General features: G+C 50.8%; 1 protein-coding gene across 29 annotated transcripts in view; it reads left to right on the top strand.

Moving 5' to 3' along the window:
* GRIPAP1 (GRIP1 associated protein 1) overlaps window positions 1-14,965 on the top strand; it is a 29,387-nt gene extending 14,422 nt beyond the window's left edge. For 7 of the 29 annotated variants that reach the window (XM_065538553.2, XM_065538552.2, XM_065538549.2 and 4 more), the window contains 16 exons: window positions 80-157; window positions 366-458; window positions 3,052-3,186; window positions 4,592-4,687; window positions 5,018-5,230; window positions 5,351-5,479; window positions 6,573-6,650; window positions 6,754-6,849; window positions 6,974-7,030; window positions 7,150-7,249; window positions 9,406-9,501; window positions 9,700-9,830; window positions 12,318-12,440; window positions 12,567-12,660; window positions 13,388-13,542; window positions 14,402-14,965. In XM_065538553.2, the coding sequence (XP_065394625.1) occupies window positions 80-157; window positions 366-458; window positions 3,052-3,186; window positions 4,592-4,687; window positions 5,018-5,230; window positions 5,351-5,479; window positions 6,573-6,650; window positions 6,754-6,849; window positions 6,974-7,030; window positions 7,150-7,249; window positions 9,406-9,501; window positions 9,700-9,830; window positions 12,318-12,440; window positions 12,567-12,660; window positions 13,388-13,542; window positions 14,402-14,494 (1,767 nt within the window). In that variant the 3' untranslated portion in view covers window positions 14,495-14,965. The remainder of the gene's footprint in view (window positions 1-79; window positions 158-365; window positions 459-3,051; window positions 3,187-4,591; window positions 4,688-5,017; window positions 5,231-5,350; window positions 5,480-6,572; window positions 6,651-6,753; window positions 6,850-6,973; window positions 7,031-7,149; window positions 7,250-9,405; window positions 9,502-9,699; window positions 9,831-12,317; window positions 12,441-12,566; window positions 12,661-13,387; window positions 13,543-14,401) is intronic. The other 22 variants (XM_074030018.1, XM_074030015.1, XM_005593519.5 and 19 more) reach the window with 7 other exon arrangements.
* The last annotated feature ends 1,292 nt before the right edge of the window (window positions 14,966-16,257 follow it).

The raw sequence follows: 16,257 nt of genomic DNA, 5'->3' as shown, positions 1-16,257 counted from the left end.
GGTCAAAGAGGGAGTCTGTATGGTTGTATGCACCCCAGGAAAGGCTGAGGTGTAAAATGGGCTCCCCTGGTCTCCACAGAGCTTGGCAGAGCTGAGAGATCAGCGGCAAGGGGAACGCCTGGAACATGCGGCAGCTTTGCGGGCCCTACAAGATCAGGTATGTTGTACTGGGTGGGCTCAGGGAGCTGGGGTTCAGGATGGGGGCAGCCTGAGTGGGTACTACATAGGCAGGCAAGGTTCCAGGGGATCCTGCTTCCCCCAGGCCTTCGTGTGTGTTTGTGTGTGTATGTGTCCTTTCTTGGCTGTGGGTAGGTCCTGTCCCCCTGTTCTGGACCCACTCTCACCTGCTGTGGGCATGGGGCCAGGTATCCATCCAGAGTGCAGATGCACAGGAACAAGTGGAAGGGCTTTTGGCTGAGAACAATGCCTTGAGGACTAGCCTGGCTGCCCTGGAGCAGGTAAAGGACACCTGGGGGCCCTTGCTGATCCCTGTCTTGTTCCCCCGTCTCCATCTGTTTCTGGTGCACATCAGGGTAGGGTGGTCTGGACCCCATGCTATTCTCCTGTCTTTGTTTCTGTTGCTCCTTTCAGTTGGCATCCAGCCCTCTTCTCTCTGGCCATCCATCCCTACTTTTTTTTTTTTAACTTTAAAAAATTTTATTAGGGAGGCTGAGGCAGGAGAATTGCTTGAACCAGGACCCAGGAGGCAGAGGTTGCAGTGAGCCGAGATCGCGCCACTGTACTCCAGCCTGGGTGACAGAGCAATACTCTGTCTCAAAAAAAAAAAAAAAAAAAAAAAAAACGGGCTTGGTGGCTCACACCTGTAATCCCAGAACTTTGGGAGGCCGAGGCAGGCGGATCACCTGAGGTCAGGAGTTCGAGACCAGCCTGACCAACATAGAGAAACCCCATCTCTACTAAAACTACAAAATTAGCTGGGTATGGTGGCGGGCGCCTGTAATTCCAGCTACTCGGGAGGCTGAGGTGGGAGAATCGCTTGAGCCCGGGAAGCAGAGGTTGCGGTGAGCTGAGATCATGCCATTGCACTCCAGCCTGGGCAACAAGAGTGAAACTCCATCTCAAAAAAAAAAAAAAAAAACAAACTTATTGGCCGGGCGTGGTGCTCACACCTGTAATCCCAGCACTTTGGGAGGCAGAGGTGGGCAGATCACCTGACATCAGGAGTTTGAGACCAGCCTGGCCAACATGGCGAAACTTCGTCTCTACTAAAAATACAAAAATTCGGCCAGGTGCGGTGGCTCACACCTGTAATCCCAGCACTTTGGGAGACCGAGGCGGGCGGATCACGAGGTCAGGAGATCGAGACCATCCTGGCTAACATGGTGAAACCCCGTCTCTACTAAAAATGCAAAAAAAGTAACTGGACGTGGTGGCAGGAGCCTGTAGTCCCAGCTACTTGGGAGGCTGAGGCAGGAGAATGGCGAACCCGGGAGGCAGAGCTTGCAGTGAGCCGAGATTGCTCCACTGCACTCCAGCCTGGGTGAGCGAGCGAGACTCCATCTCAAAAAAAAAAAAGAAAAAAAAAAAAATTCGGCTTGGCGCAATGTCTCACACCTATAATCCCAGCACTTTGGGAGGCTGAGACGGGCGGATCACCTGGGGTCCAGAGTTCGAGACCAGCCTGGCCAATATGGTGAAACCTCGTCCCTACTAAAAATACAAAAAAATTAGCTGGGCATGGTGGCGCACGCCTGTAATCCCAGCTACTCGAGAGGCTGAGGCAGGAGAATTGCTTGAACCTGGGAGGCAGAGGTTGTAGTGAGCCGAGATCGTGCCACTGCACTCCAGCCTGGGCGACAGAGCGAGACTCCGTCTCAAAAAAAAAAAAAAAAAAAAAAAAATTAGCCGGGTGTGGTGGGGCCTGTAATTCCAGCTACCTGGGAGGCTGGGAGGATGAGGTAGGAGAATCGATTGAACCTGGGAGGCAGAGGCTGCAGTGAGCTGAGATGGTGCCACTGCACTCCAGCCTGGGTGACAGAGCAAGACTCCATCTCAAAAAAGAGAAAAAAAATTATTTTGTAGAGACAGGGTCTCACTGTGTTGCCCAGACTGGCTCAAACTTCTGGCCTCAAGCTGTCTTCCCACCTCGGCCTCCCAAAGTGCTGGGATTACAGACGTGAGCCACTGTGCTTGGCCTATCTCTGCTTTTCTTTCTTTCTAGTTTCTCTCTAGTAAAGTACATGAAATGTACTAATGTTAAGTGTACACTCAGTGAATCCTGTCTTCCTCTCTCTCTGCCTCTGTCTCTCTCTTTTCTCTCTCTCTCTTTCTCTCCCCGCCACCATAGCCACTACCCAGATCAAAGTATAAAGCACTTTTAGTACCCCAGAAGGTCCCCTTTATCCCTTCAAAGTCAGTCTCCCCCAGAAGTAACCATTATTCTGATCTCTAGCAACGTAAGATTCATTGTGCTTGTTCTTTAACTTTATATAAATGGAATCAGCTGCTCTTTGTCTCTGACTTCTTTCTGGTAGCACTATGTAAGTTTATCCACATGGAACACAGGTGTGTTCTCTTTTTTTTTTTTTTTTTTTTTTGAGACGGAGTCTGGCTCTGTGGCCCAGGCTGGAGTGCAGTGGCACGATCTCGGCTCACTGCAAGCTCCACCTCCCGGGTTCATGCTATTCTCCCGCCTCAGCCTCCGAGTAGCTGGGACTACAGGCGCCCGCCACCACGCCCGGCTAGTTTTTTATATTTTTAGTAGAGATGGGGTTTCACCATGTTAGCCAGGATGGTCTCGATCTCCTGACCTTGTGATCCACCCGCCTCGGCCTCCCAAAGTGCTGGGATTACAGGCTTGAGCCACCGCGCCCGGCCAGGTGTGTTCTCTTATTGTTGTGTGGTATTCCATTGTATGAACATGCCACATTTACCCATTCTCTTCATTGCTTTTCTGTTTGAAATTTCCTCTCTCTTCCTGGTTCTCTTTCCACCTCCCTCCCTGTTTCCCTGGAACTAGGAGGCTTATACCCTGTCCCTGGCCCCTGGGGTCCCTTTCACTCTACTTCTTATCACCACTACTTTCTCCAGATCCAAACAGCAAAGACCCAAGAACTGAATATGCTCCGGGAACAGACCACTGGGCTGGCAGCTGAGTTGCAGCAGCGGCAGGCTGAGTACGAGAACCTTATGGGACAGAAAGATGACCTCAACTCCCAGCTCCAGGTAACACCTTTGGCTCTGGCCTGTCTCTTCCTAGTTCCCTAGTAATGGCCCAGGGAAGTCACCAATAAGGTAGAGTGGGAAGACTGGAGTCAGGAGGACTTAGGTTCCAGTCTGGCTCCCTAACTTATTAGCACCTTTGTGTTCTGGGACAAGTCATTTCACTTCTCTGAAACTAGCCTCTTCAGTTAGTTAGGATATCCATTCTTTTTCATTTTATTTTTATTTTTTATTTTATTTTATTTTATTTATTTATTTTTTGAGATGGAGTCTCACTTTGTCGCCCAGGCTGGAGTGCAGTGGCATGATCTCGGCTCACTGCAAGCTCTGCCTCCCGGGTTCTCGCCATTCTCCTGCCTCTGCCTCCAGAGTAGCTGGGACTACAGGCGCCCGCCACCACGCCTGGCTAATTTTTGGTATTTTTAGTAGAGACAGGGTTTCACCGTGTTAGCCAGGATGGTTTCGATCTCCTGAACTCATGATCCGCCCACCTCGGCCTCCCAAAGTGCTGGGATTACAGGTGTGAGCCACCGCGCTGGGCCTCTTTTTTTTTTTTTTTTTGAGATGGAGTCTCGCTCTGTCGCCCAGGCTGGAGTGCAGTGGCGCCATCTCAGCTCACTGCAGCCTCCGCCTCCTGGGTTCAAGTGATTCTCCTGCCTCAGCCTCCCAAGTAGCTGGGATTACAGGCACCTGGCACCACACCCAGCTAATTTCGTATTTTTAGTAGAGATGGGGTTTCACCATGTTGGTCAGGCTGGTCTCAAACTCCTGACCTCAGGAGATCCACCTGACTCAGCCTCCCAAAGGATATCCATTCTGATTCCATAATAGAAACCAGAATAACAGTAGATTAAATAAGATACAAATTTAGTTTTCTCTCATTAAAAGTCCAGGTATGTTGTTCAGGGATGGAATGATGGCTTTCCAGTCATCAGTGACCCAGGTTCTTTCTCCATTGCTGTTCCTCCACCTTCAACACAAGACTTTTATCTTGGCATCCAAGACAGGTGCTGAAGCTCCCCGACCATCATGTTTGTATTCTATATGGAAAGAAGGAGGAAAGGGGGCAGGGAAGAGTGTGCCTCTTTCCTTTAAGAGCATAACCTAAATTACACTCACCACTTCCGCATACACAAGTAAATCACATGGCCATACCTAACAGTGAGGGAGGAGGGGAAACATCTGCTAGACAGCTGTATGCCTGATTATAAATTTTATTGCTAGGGAAGTAAGGGAGAATGAATACTGGGGAGCAACTAGCAGTCTCTGCTATATTTCCTATCCAGAAATTGAGATCACAATACCAACTTTACCACGGAGAAGGGAGATGGTCTACCAGATGGTCCTGGGTGACTAGCACCTACTGGATGCTCTTTATCAAACTCTTTCCCCTTGGTGTCTGCATTAGGAGTCATTACGGGCCAATAGTCGGCTGCTGGAACAACTTCAAGAGATAGGGCAGGAGAAGGAGCAGTTGACCCAGGAACTACAGGAAGCTCGGAAGGTAGGGGAACATGAGGGTTGAGGGGAGAGGATGAGGGGTAGGAATTGGCTCAGTCCATGGGGGTGGGAAGAGGTGATATAGCCAAATATGTGGGGATAGGAGGGAAAGGAAAATTGATTGGTTTGTGGTTGACCAGTTTCTTGGCCAAATCCATCAGAGTGGGAGGGGAAAGAAAGAAAGTGACCAGTTCTATAAGGATGGGTGAGTGCCTTAGCCAGTTCAATGGGGATGGGAGTGGAGTTTGGCTAGTTCTTTGGGCATGGGAAGAGGGTGGGAGGCCTTTTTTCAATGTTGTGGAATGAAGTTAACTGCCATCGTCCTGGTCCCCAGAGTGCTGAGAAGCGGAAGGCCATGCTGGATGAGCTAGCAATGGAGACGCTGCAAGAGAAGTCCCAGCACAAGGAAGAGCTGGGAGCAGTTCGTCTACGGCATGAGAAGGAGGTGCTGGGGGTGCGTGCCCGCTATGAGCGTGAGCTCCGAGAGCTGCATGAAGACAAGAAGCGTCAGGAGGAGGAGCTCCGTGGGCAGATCCGGGAGGAGAAGGTGGGTGGGTAGATGACGATGCCCTTCTTCCTCTAAAACCTGGGGACCACAGTGTTGCTGATAGGCCAATGGGTAGCGTGCATCAGGTGCCCACTCCTCTGCCTGCCTGGCCCATGACAGTCTGCCCCATCCCAGGCCCGGACACGGGAGCTAGAGACTCTCCAGCAGACAGTGGAAGAACTTCAAGCTCAGGTACACTCCATGGATGGAGCCAAGGGCTGGTTTGAACGGCGCTTGAAAGAAGCCGAGGTGAGTTGGGGATGCCTGGTGAGGAACAAGAGGTTGATTGGGGCCCTCATGTCAAACCAGAGAAACAGGAGTGGTCAGGCCCTGGAACTTCCGAGATTTTCTGGACTTAGGGATATCCCCACAGTCCCCTGGCTCAATAGCAGCTCTCTGGAGTGGATCAGGGGATGGCCATCAGATAGGACAGACTGTCACGTGTTAAGGCTGCCCTGCCTTTATGCAAATTTGGAAAGGCACCTCTTTCTCCTGAAACTGTACTTCTGTCAGGAAATTAATGCAATACACTGATGTTATTTGAATAAGAACCTGCTGGGTGTGGTGGCTCATGCCTGTAATCCCAGCATTTTGGGAGGCCGAGGTGGGCGGATCACTTGAGGTCAGGAGTTTAAGACCAGCCTGGCCAACATGGTGAAACCCTGTCTCTACTAAAAATACAAAAATTAGCTGGGCATGGTGGCCAGCGCCTGTAATCCCAGCTACTCAGGAGGCTGAGGCAGGAGAATCACTTGAACCCAGGAGGCAGAGGTTGCAGTGAGCTGAGATTGTGCCACTGCACTCTAGCCTGTCTCAAAAAAAGAACCTTTGTTGCCATTTTCTGGAAATCTCATGATACATTGAAAGGCATTGTCATGTAGCAGTGAAGAGCACAGGCTGGAGCCAGTTGTTTGTCTAGGTTTGAATCCTGGCTGGGCTGTTTCCTAGCTGTGTGACCTTAGGCAGGTTATCTGACCTCTCTGTGGCCTGTTTTCATCAATGGTAGAAAGGGGATAACAATAATATCTACCGTCTAGGTATTACGGGAGGATTACAGAAAATGAGTTAATATATGTAAAACCCTTAGAACATTCTTGGCACATAGTAAGCGCTGTGTTATGTTTTGTTAAATAAAATAAAATGTAAATGCAAATCTAGGTCAACCATGTGAATGGTGCAGCTTTAGATGTGACACTTCTGTATACTGCCTAAGGGCATGTGGGGTTCCCTGCAGGAGGGTCATTTCTGCATACCTCTGGGCCCCCATTGCAGTCCCTCATACCCCTAACGGGGCATGATATCTTCTGGGGGGCTGTGGCCAGACCTGGGACTTGTCTTGTAGGAATCCCTGCAGCAGCAGCAGCAGGAACAAGAGGAAGCCCTCAAGCAGTGTCGGGAGCAGCATGCTGCCGAGCTGAAGGTGCCTCTCGCATGATGGTGTTCCTCTCTCCAGACAGTGACGGGCCCTCCTGGGAGGACAGAGGCTTCCCAAGCCAATGCCTAAGCTGCTTTCTGCTTTGCAGGACAAGGAGGAGGAGCTACAGGATGTGCGGGATCAGCTCGAGCAGGCCCAGGAGGAGCGGGACTGCCACCTGAAGACCATTAGCAGCCTGAAGCAGGTCAGCGGTCCTTGCACAGCCCCCAGACACACCCCTGATCCTCAGCGTGCAGGAGGGGCAGGGAGGGAGCATGCTTCAGGCAGCCCTTCTGGCACCTACCAGCCATGCCTGCTTTCTCCCACAGGAAGTGAAGGACACAGCGGATGGGCAGAGGATCCTGGAGAAGAAGGGCAGTGCTGCGGTAAGACAGAGGGGTGCCCAAGCACGGCTCCCTCCTACCTGCAGCCTCCCTCCTACCTGCAGCCTCCCTCCTATGGGCCCACTGGGCCTTAGTCCTCATCTTACCCCTGTCCCCTACAGCTCAAGGACCTCAAGCGGCAGCTGCATTTGGAGCGGAAACGGGCAGATAAGCTGCAGGAGCGGCTGCAGGACATCCTCACTAATAGCAAGAGCCGCTCAGGTGAGGGACCAGGACAGGCAGAGGAGGCTGAGGCATGGGGTAGGCAGGGCCTGGGCCCGCAGGCTGCAGGTCAGTCCTGCATCTTCCTCAGCTGTGCTTTCCTGCTTCTGTCGCTCTGGAACTCCATCTGTCTTTTACCTCTTCTCTGTCTCTCCTCTGATTCTTTCTCTGCATTTTCTCTTATTTCTATCTTTCTGTCTCATTTTTGCCCTGTCTCTTCTCAGTTTCTGTCTCTGCATCTGTCTCAGTTTCTTCTCTCTCTTTCCTCTATATTTGCCTTTATCTCCTTGCTTTCTTTCTCTAGTTTTCTCTCTTTTTTTTTTTTTGAGACAGAGTTTTGCTCTTGTTGCCCAGGCTGGAGTGCAATGGTGTGATCTCCGCTCACTGCAACCTCCGCCTCCCGGGTTCAAGCAATTCTCCTGCCTCGGCCTCCTGAGTAACTGGGATTACAGGCATGCACCACCACGCCCGGCTAATTTTGTATTTTTAGTAGAGGCAGGGTTTCTCCATGTTGGTCAGGCTGGTCCCAAACTCCCAACCTCAGGTGATCTGCCTGCCTCAGCCTCCCAAAGTGTTGGGATTACAGGCATGAGCCACTGCGCCCAGCGCCCCCTTACTTTTCTCTGTCCCTTTATCTCTTCCCACCACTTTATCTCTGTCTCCTCTTCCTCTCTCTTCTGTTTGTCTGTTTATATCTCTGTCTCCTCACTGTATGTCCTACGTTACACACTCCCACACCTCACTTGGTGTTTCTAAATCTATTGTATACAATCTCTCATTCTGTAAATCTCCACACTCAAGTACAGGCTCCCTGATATAAAACTCCCTGAGTCCCTGCCCTCCAGAAGCCCCCAGTTGAGCTAGGGAGACAGACTTATACACAGTCAGCAACCCTGTGGTGTTTTCATTATACAACTAATCCAATCTGTTATTTCTGCCACTTCAAGCAGAAGACACACACACACGCACAACTTTAGTTGCTTCAGCCTTTTTTTAGACGGGGATGGCCTATAAATACATTTAAGTAAGTAAAATGCAGTGATGGCTCTGTTGTATCTCCTAGATCACAGACTCAGAGAAAACTTGGTCCCTTGTTCCCCTACTCGGGATACCTATGGATCCCCACTCAGTCACCCCACCCTTGCCAGAGATCCCTGAGGGCTTTAAGTGACGTGGCAAAACAGATGTATCTCTCACCAAATCAATTTCTCTCTGAGGCACTCAGTCTCCCGAAGTAACCTTTCTTTATAAAGGAGGAGTTTTGTTTCTGTTTTATCACAGACGAATGTAAGAATCTTGGGAAAGGTGTAATCCCAGCACTTTGGGAGGCCAAGGTGGGTGGATCACCTGAGGTCAGGAGTTTAAGACCAGCCTGGCCAACATGGTGAAACCCCGTCTCAACTAAAAATACAAAAAAATTAGCTGGGCATGGTGGTGGACGCCTGTAATCCCAGCTGCTTCGGGAGGCTGAGTCAGGAGAATTGCCTGAACCCAGGAGGCAGGGGTTGCAGTGAGCCAAGATTGCGGCATTGCACTCCAGCCTGGGCGACAAGAGTGAAACTCTGTCTAAAAAAAAAGAAAAGAATCTTGGGAAAAGTTACAATTGTATACCATACATTCAATACATTCACCTTGTCCATTAGATTAAACTGAGAGTTAGGTGCGTGGTTACGAGAGCCTGCTTGCATGTTTTTTTCTCTCTGTCTCTGCTCTGGCTCACTTCTTTCTCCAGGGTCTCTGTTAGTTTCTGTCATCTGCTCTGGCTTTCCATCTCTGGCATTTTCTCTCTGCAAGCAGATGTACCCTGTGCCCTCCTAGCTGTCTTCCTTTCTCTGAACCCTGTGTCCAAGTGTGTCTGCCATTTGAGGCCCATGTGTACCCACATCGTTGTGTTTCTCCAACCTCTTCCATTTTCTCCCTCTCTTTTTGTATGTGTTTCTCCAGAAAGGCAGCTCTTTCTTTTCTTTTCTTTTCTTTTTTTTTTTTTTTTTTGAAACGGAGTCTCACTCTGTCACCCAGGCTGGAGTGCAATGGTGCGATCTCGGCTCATTGCAACCTCCGCCTGCCAGGTTCAAGCGATTCTCCTGCCTCAGCCTCCTGAGTTGCCGGAATTACAGGCTTGCACCACCACACCTCGCTAATTTTTGTATTTTTAGTAGAGACAGGGTTTCTCCACGTTGGCCAGGCTGTTCTCGAACTCCTGACATCAAGTGATCCACCCGCCTCGGCCTCCCAAAGTGCTGAGATTACAGGTGTGAGCCAGTGCGCCCGGCCTCAGCTCTTTTTTCTGTCTCTGTCTCTCCCTGTCCTCCTGTCTGCTTCTGCCTTTCCCCATGCCTCGGTGTCTCTCTTTCCATCTCTGTTAAATCTGTTTCTGCCTCTTCCTGCTGGTTGCTGCTCTGGGACTCAGGGGTATTGGGGCTCAAGTTTCTCTTCCCTCCACCACCCAGGCCTTGAGGAGCTGGTTCTCTCAGAGATGAACTCACCAAGCCGGACCCAGACAGGGGACAGCAGTAGCATCTCCTCCTTCAGCTACCGGGAGATCTTGCGGGAAAAGGAGAGCTCGGCTGTTCCAGCCAGGGTAAGGGGAAAGGAAGAACCTACAGCTCCAGCTTCTCTCAACCCAAAAATCTGAGAACTCCTCCCCTTTTCTCCTCACTTAAATCCATCTCCTACCTTGGGCGCAGCACACATATTTTCTTGCCAACTTCTCCCCAAGCCCACCAACTTGGATTCGGATTGCTACATGTGGGACAGGCCATTCTCTCTCTGTCTGACTTTCTGTTCCATCATCTGTGGGCTAATTCCCCCTTCTCTGGTGCCATAAAGTATGTGGCTCATAGTAGGTGCACCATCCAAGGAGAAGGTCCCTTTTTCCAACTTGTAACCATCACGAATTATTATTGCCAGCTATCATGTCAGCCTCTTTACCAGTCACTTTCCTTTGGAAATAACTTTTTTATGTTCCACAAATAGTATGTGCGCGTTGTAGTACTTTTTTTTTTTTTTTTTTTTTTTTGAGACGGAGTCTCGCTCTGTCGCCCAGGCTGGAGTGCAGTGGCCGGATCTCAGCTCACTGCAAGCTCCGCCTCCCGGGTTCACGCCATTCTCCTGCCTCAGCCTCCCGAGTAGCTGGGACTATAGGCGCCCGCCACCTCGCCCGGCTAGTTTTTTTTTGTATTTTTTAGTAGAGACGGGGTTTCACCGTGTTAGCCAGGATGGTCTTGATCTCCTGACCTCGTGATCCGCCCGTCTCGGCCTCCCAAAGTGCTGGGATTACAGGCGTGAGTCACCGCGCCCGGCCTGTAGTACATTTTTTAAAAACCACAAATGAGCAAAGATTTTTTAAAACCTTAAATGTCGGCCGGGCGCGGTGGCTCAAGCCTGTAATCCCAGCACTTTGGGAGGCTGAGACGGGCGGATCACGAGGTCAGGAGATCGAGACCATCCTGGCTAACACGGCGAAACCCCGTCTCTACTAAGAAATACAAAAAACTAGCCGGGCGAGGTGGCAGGCGCCTGTAGTCCCAGCTACTCGGGAGGCTGAGGCCGGAGAATGGCGTGAACCCGGGAGGCGGAGCTTGCAGTGAGCTGAGATCCGGCCACTGCACTCCAGCCTGGGCTACAGAGCGAGACTCCATCTCAAAAAAAAATTTAAAATAAATAAATAAATAAATAAAACCTTAAATGTCTGGCCGGGTATGGTGGCTCATCCCTATAATCCTAGCACTTTGGGAGGCCAAGGTGGGTGGATCACATGAGCTCAGGAGTTTAAGACCAGCCTGGGAAACACAGTGAAACTCCGACTCTATTTAGAAAAAACAAAAACCAAGAAACCTTAAATGTCAAAAAAAATAATATTTTCACCATCCAGAAGTCACCATTATAAATTCTTAGTTCAGGGCTGGGCGTGGTGGCTCATGCCTGTAACCCCAGCACTTTGGGAGGCTGAGGTGGGCAGATCACTTGAGGTCAGGAGTTTGAGAACAGCCTGGCCAACATAGCAAAACCTTGTCTCCACTAAAATACAAAAATTAGCCGGGCGTGGTGGTGCGTGCCTGTAATTCCAGCTACTCGGGAGGCTGAGGCAGGAGAATCGCTTGATCCCGGGAGGCAGAGGTTGCAGTGAGCCAAGATCTTGCCATTGCACTCCAGCCTGGGCAACAAGAGCGAAACTCTGTCTCAAAAAAAAAAAAAAAAATTTAATGTCATCTAATACTTTGACCTTAACCAGATTTCTCTAGTTGGCCCCAGAATGTCCTTTCTTGCTGGTTTTATGAAAACTAGCATTCAGATTCAGAGCACATGTTACATCTGGTTGTTTTATGACCCTTAAATCTCTTTAGTGTGGTCCCTTTTTTCCTGAGACCAACTTGTTGAAGAGGCCAGCCCAGGCCGGGCGCGGTGGCTCAAGCCTGTAATCCCAGCACTTTGGGAGGCCGAGGCGGGCGGATCACGAGGTCAGGAGATCGAGATCATCCTGGCTGACACGGTGAAACCCCGTCTCTACTAAAAAATACAAAAAAAAAACTAGCCGGGCGAGGTGGCGGGCGCCTGTAGTCCCAGCTACTGGGGAGGCTGAGGCAGGAGAATTGCGTGAACCCGGGAGGCGGAGCCTGCAGTGAGCTGAGATCCGGCCACTGCACTCCAGCCTGGGCGGCAGAGCGAGACTCCGTCTCAAAAAAAAAAAAAAAAAAAAGAAGAGGCCAGCCCAGTCACCCCACAGGAAGTATGCTACCTTTTGGGTTTTTCTGCTGGCTTCCTGGTGGTATGATTTAACATGTCCCTCTCTCTTCCAGTTTTCCTGTCAGCTGGAAGTTAGATCGCATTTGCTTTGGGATCTTCCTTTAATCCTCTCCACAAGGCTCTGATGTGGTTACTCTCTACCCCCGTTTAGGCAGAGGGGAAAACAGAGTCTGAGGGTACCAAGATGGGCCTACAGTCCCATCTTCAGGGCCCACGTTCTCTCATCCACCTCTGGCCTGGTTCTCCTCCCCAGTCCCTGACACCTGTCTGCGGTCAGTGGTGCTGAGCCTGGGTCTGGCCTCTCCCCTTCTCTTTCCTGCAGTCCTTATCCAGCAGCCCTCAGGCCCAGCCCCCTCGGCCAGCAGAGCTGTCAGATGAGGAAGTGGCTGAGCTCTTTCAGCGGCTGGCAGAGACACAGCAGGAGAAATGGATGCTGGAGGAGAAGGTGCTGCCTGCCTGCCTGCCCATCCCCACTTGAAGTGCCCTTGGGGGTGTGGGGTCTGTCCAGGGCCCGCCTCATGTGTGAACATGTACAGTAGAGGGGTCTCAGGTGGGCTGGGCCATCTTGCAGGTGAAGCACCTGGAGGTGAGCAGTGCTTCCATGGCAGAGGACCTCTGCCGGAAGAGCGCCATCATTGAGACCTACGTCATGGACAGCCGGATCGGTCAGTGCCCCCTTTTCCCTGGCCCTCAGCCCTGGTCCAGCCTTCACCTGGCCCTCCCTCTCCATTATGTGCTGCGGCTTCTCTCCTCTCCTCTCGGAACTCAGCGAAGCTACTGACAAGACCATGGCCTGTGGAGGGGAGAACAGGAAAGCACTGTCTCTTGATCTCGCCTCCTCCCTCTTCTTCCTTTCTCTGTCATCTCTCCACTCTCCATTCTCCAGTGTGTCTCTCTGTCCGCTTTCTCCTTTCCTCTCCCTGTGCCTCATCTTCCTCTCCTCTCTCCCTTCTCTCTTCTCCCTGTTTCTCTTTTTCACCCCACTCCTTCATCTTGTCTCGCTGTCTATACTGTTCTATCTCCATACATTTTCCTTCTCTGTATCTTCATTGCTTTTGCTCCTTTCTTTCAAACCTTCTCCTTCACAGATTTTTCTTTATTAATCAGAATCATACTGACCAACATGTGCTGAGGACTTTCTGTGTGCTCTGTGCTTCACACTCAGTCATGTGCATCTTTCCAGTTCCACAAGTTAGTTATCCTCATTTCTCGGGGCCGCAGAGCTAGTGAGTGACAGAGCTAGGTTTCGTATGTCAAAGCCTCTGTCCTCCATGACATGGCTTTTCCTGCTCCCTTCTTCCCTGGTATTCGTCTCCCTCTTTTCTCCTCTGGCTCTGCCTGGCTCTCCTCTGGCTCTGCCGAGGGGGTTGTTCTCAGCCTGGGCCCTTGCAGATGTGTCTGTGGCAGCAGGCCACACAGACCGCAGCGGGCTGGGCAGCGTCCTGAGAGACCTAGTGAAGCCAGGCGACGAGAACCTTCGGGAGATGAACAAGAAGCTGCAGAACATGCTGGAGGAGCAGCTCACCAAGAATATGCACTTGCACAAGGCGAGTGTGGCCTGCCAGCCTACCCATCTGTTCACCCAGCCACCTGCCTACCCAGCCACAGCCCCTGGGTTATCTGCCAGTCCCCTTGCCCACCCACCCAGCCTGTCCTCCCAGCTATCCTCCTACCCACTCATCAACTACCCCATCATGCTCTCATCTTCCACTGTCTCATCAAGTTATTATCCATTCATTCCTTCCATGTATCCGCTCATCCATTTATCTACACATTCACCCAACCATTTGCCCATCTGTCCATCTGCCCAATCTACTACTTACTCATCTCATTGTCTACCCCATGTCCTGCCACCCATTTCTTGACATATCATTCTCTTATCTACTCATCAGTTGCCCCTTGTGTTACCTTTCACCCACCCGGTGACCTGCCTGCCCACCTGTTGATCTCCATCTGTCCTCTGGACAATTCATTCGTCCACCAATTTGTCTACCACAGATCCCCCATGCCCATGAGTCCACACACACATCTTTTTGCCCAACCTGCCACCCAAAGACTTTCCCCATCTCTGAGAGTCAGAAAGGAGTCAGACCCAGCTCCTGCCTTTGAGAAGCAAGCTCACACTTAGTAGAAGGGCAGGTGACCAGAGTGGTGATGTATCCTGCAGCAGCACCATGCCGCAGGAGGCGTCCCACTCCCATATCTGTAGCTCCCCACCCATCCTCATGACTTTTCTGAGCCCAGCCCACTGCTGGGGGTGCTGTGAGTACCTTCCCATCCCAGGCCAGACACAGCTGAGCATTGATTAATGAAAGGGTGTGAAGGAAATCACAGATGATACTCTGCATTTGGCAAGGGAGCAGCCTGTCCCCTTTTCTGGCCCCTGATGGTTCATTTGTTTCTTAGGACATGGAAGTTCTGTCCCAGGAAATTGTGCGGCTCAGCAAGGAGTGCGTGGGGCCTCCTGACCCAGACCTAGAGCCAGGAGAAACCAGCTAAAGACCTGCAGGCTGCACCCACCTCCTCCCCCTCCTACCCCCTAGGATGCCATTCCCTTGGGCTGTGGTGGGGAAATGAGGGCTGAAGCCAAAATCAAATAGCTTGGGAGACTGGACATTAAAGGGACTAGAGGCCTGATGGTTAGTGTTAATGATCCTGTCTTAGGGCAGAGGCCACCAGGGAGTGGGGATCCTGAAGGAAGGGGCAGGGATTTCTCCTTCTTCTTGGTCCTGGCTCCCAAGGGCTTCTGTCTTCATCTCTGCATGAGCTCTCCTTCCCAGAGACCAACTCTTTTTTATTTTATTTTATTTTATTTTTTAATTTATGTCTGGAGCCTGGCTACTCTGCATTTGGGATTGGGGATGTTGGGTGGGTGTGTGGTCCATGTTCAGCGTTCTAGCAACACGTGTGTGTGTGTGTGTGTAAAGGCTGTGCAGCCAAAATACCATCTGGCCAGACGGGCCCACCCACTGACTGTCTCGTCTCATTCTTTTCAACCAAGAGGGACGTGCTGGGGGCGGGGAGGTTCACACCATTGGAATAGGGAGGGAGATCTCTGGCTGCAACGTTACTCTCTTTTCCTCACCCTCATCCAGCCTGTCTCCATTTACTGCTGACCAGCCCCTCAAACTGAGTAGAGCTGAAATACTTGCAGATATGTACATGGGTAGACATGTATGGGATTGTGGGTATAGATGAGTAGATAGACGGGGGGATGGGTAAGTGGTTGGATGGACAGATGGATGAATAAGTGGACAGTTGCATGGACTGATGATGGATAGGTTGGCAAATAAATGGATGGATGGATAGGTGGTTGGATGAATAAATGGATAGATAGATTGGTGGCTGGATAAATAGAGGATGGATAGTAGAGATGTAAATGGACAGATGGATAATAGGTCTATGGACAAATGGATGGGTGGAGGAATTAGGTAGATAGGTGGATGGATGGGTTTATGGACAGGTCGGGAGTAAATGGACCAATGGTTAGGGGAATGGATGGATGGGTAGATGAGCTCATGAATGGGAAGGGTAAACAGTGGGAGAAGAAATGATGAGTGGAGTTATGTATGGACAGCAAAGGGCAGAGGATGTCACCCTGCGTGTATTCCAGGTGGGAAGAGATGGGTGGAGGATGGATACATACAGATAGATTGGCAAATAGGCAGATGGGGTGAACTTACACATGGATGAATGAGTGGGTGGGTAGATTAACAACTAAGTGGACAGATGGGTGGGTGGAGGGATGGATAGAGTAATTGGTTGTGTGGGTGGGAGAATGGATGGATGGGTAGGTGGAGGAATGGATGTAGAAATGGACAAATCAGGAGTGTGCCAAGTGGGCAAATGGAAGATTACATGGGTGGGTAATCGGATGAAAGGCTAGGCCTGGCCCTGCGTTACAGTGCCCCTGTCATCACACTCCTTTAATTAAGATTAAGCATCCCTGGTGTGTGCTGTGTCCAGTGCTATCACCTTTCACATCATGTAATGCTCCAAATGATGCTATCAACTTGGGATAAGTCTCTCCATCTGACAAATGAGGAAACAATGCAAGTCACTTGCTCAAGGATGCAGCAAGTCAGTGGCAAAGGTGGGGTCTGAACCCACCCATAGCCAGCCAGAGGCATTCCATAATCAGTGCTCCTGCCATCCAGAAGCAGAGCCCTCTAGCGGAGGAGGTATGATTTGAGGCCACTGGATGTGGACAGATAAGAGAGACTGCCCCCTCAGAGTGGGGCCTGCCTGAGAGATGACTTGGT

The sequence above is a fragment of the Macaca fascicularis genome, chromosome X (assembly GCF_037993035.2).
Source record: "Macaca fascicularis isolate 582-1 chromosome X, T2T-MFA8v1.1".
Classification (NCBI taxonomy): Eukaryota; Metazoa; Chordata; class Mammalia; order Primates; family Cercopithecidae; genus Macaca; species Macaca fascicularis.
This window is presented reverse-complemented; position numbering and strand designations above follow the sequence as displayed.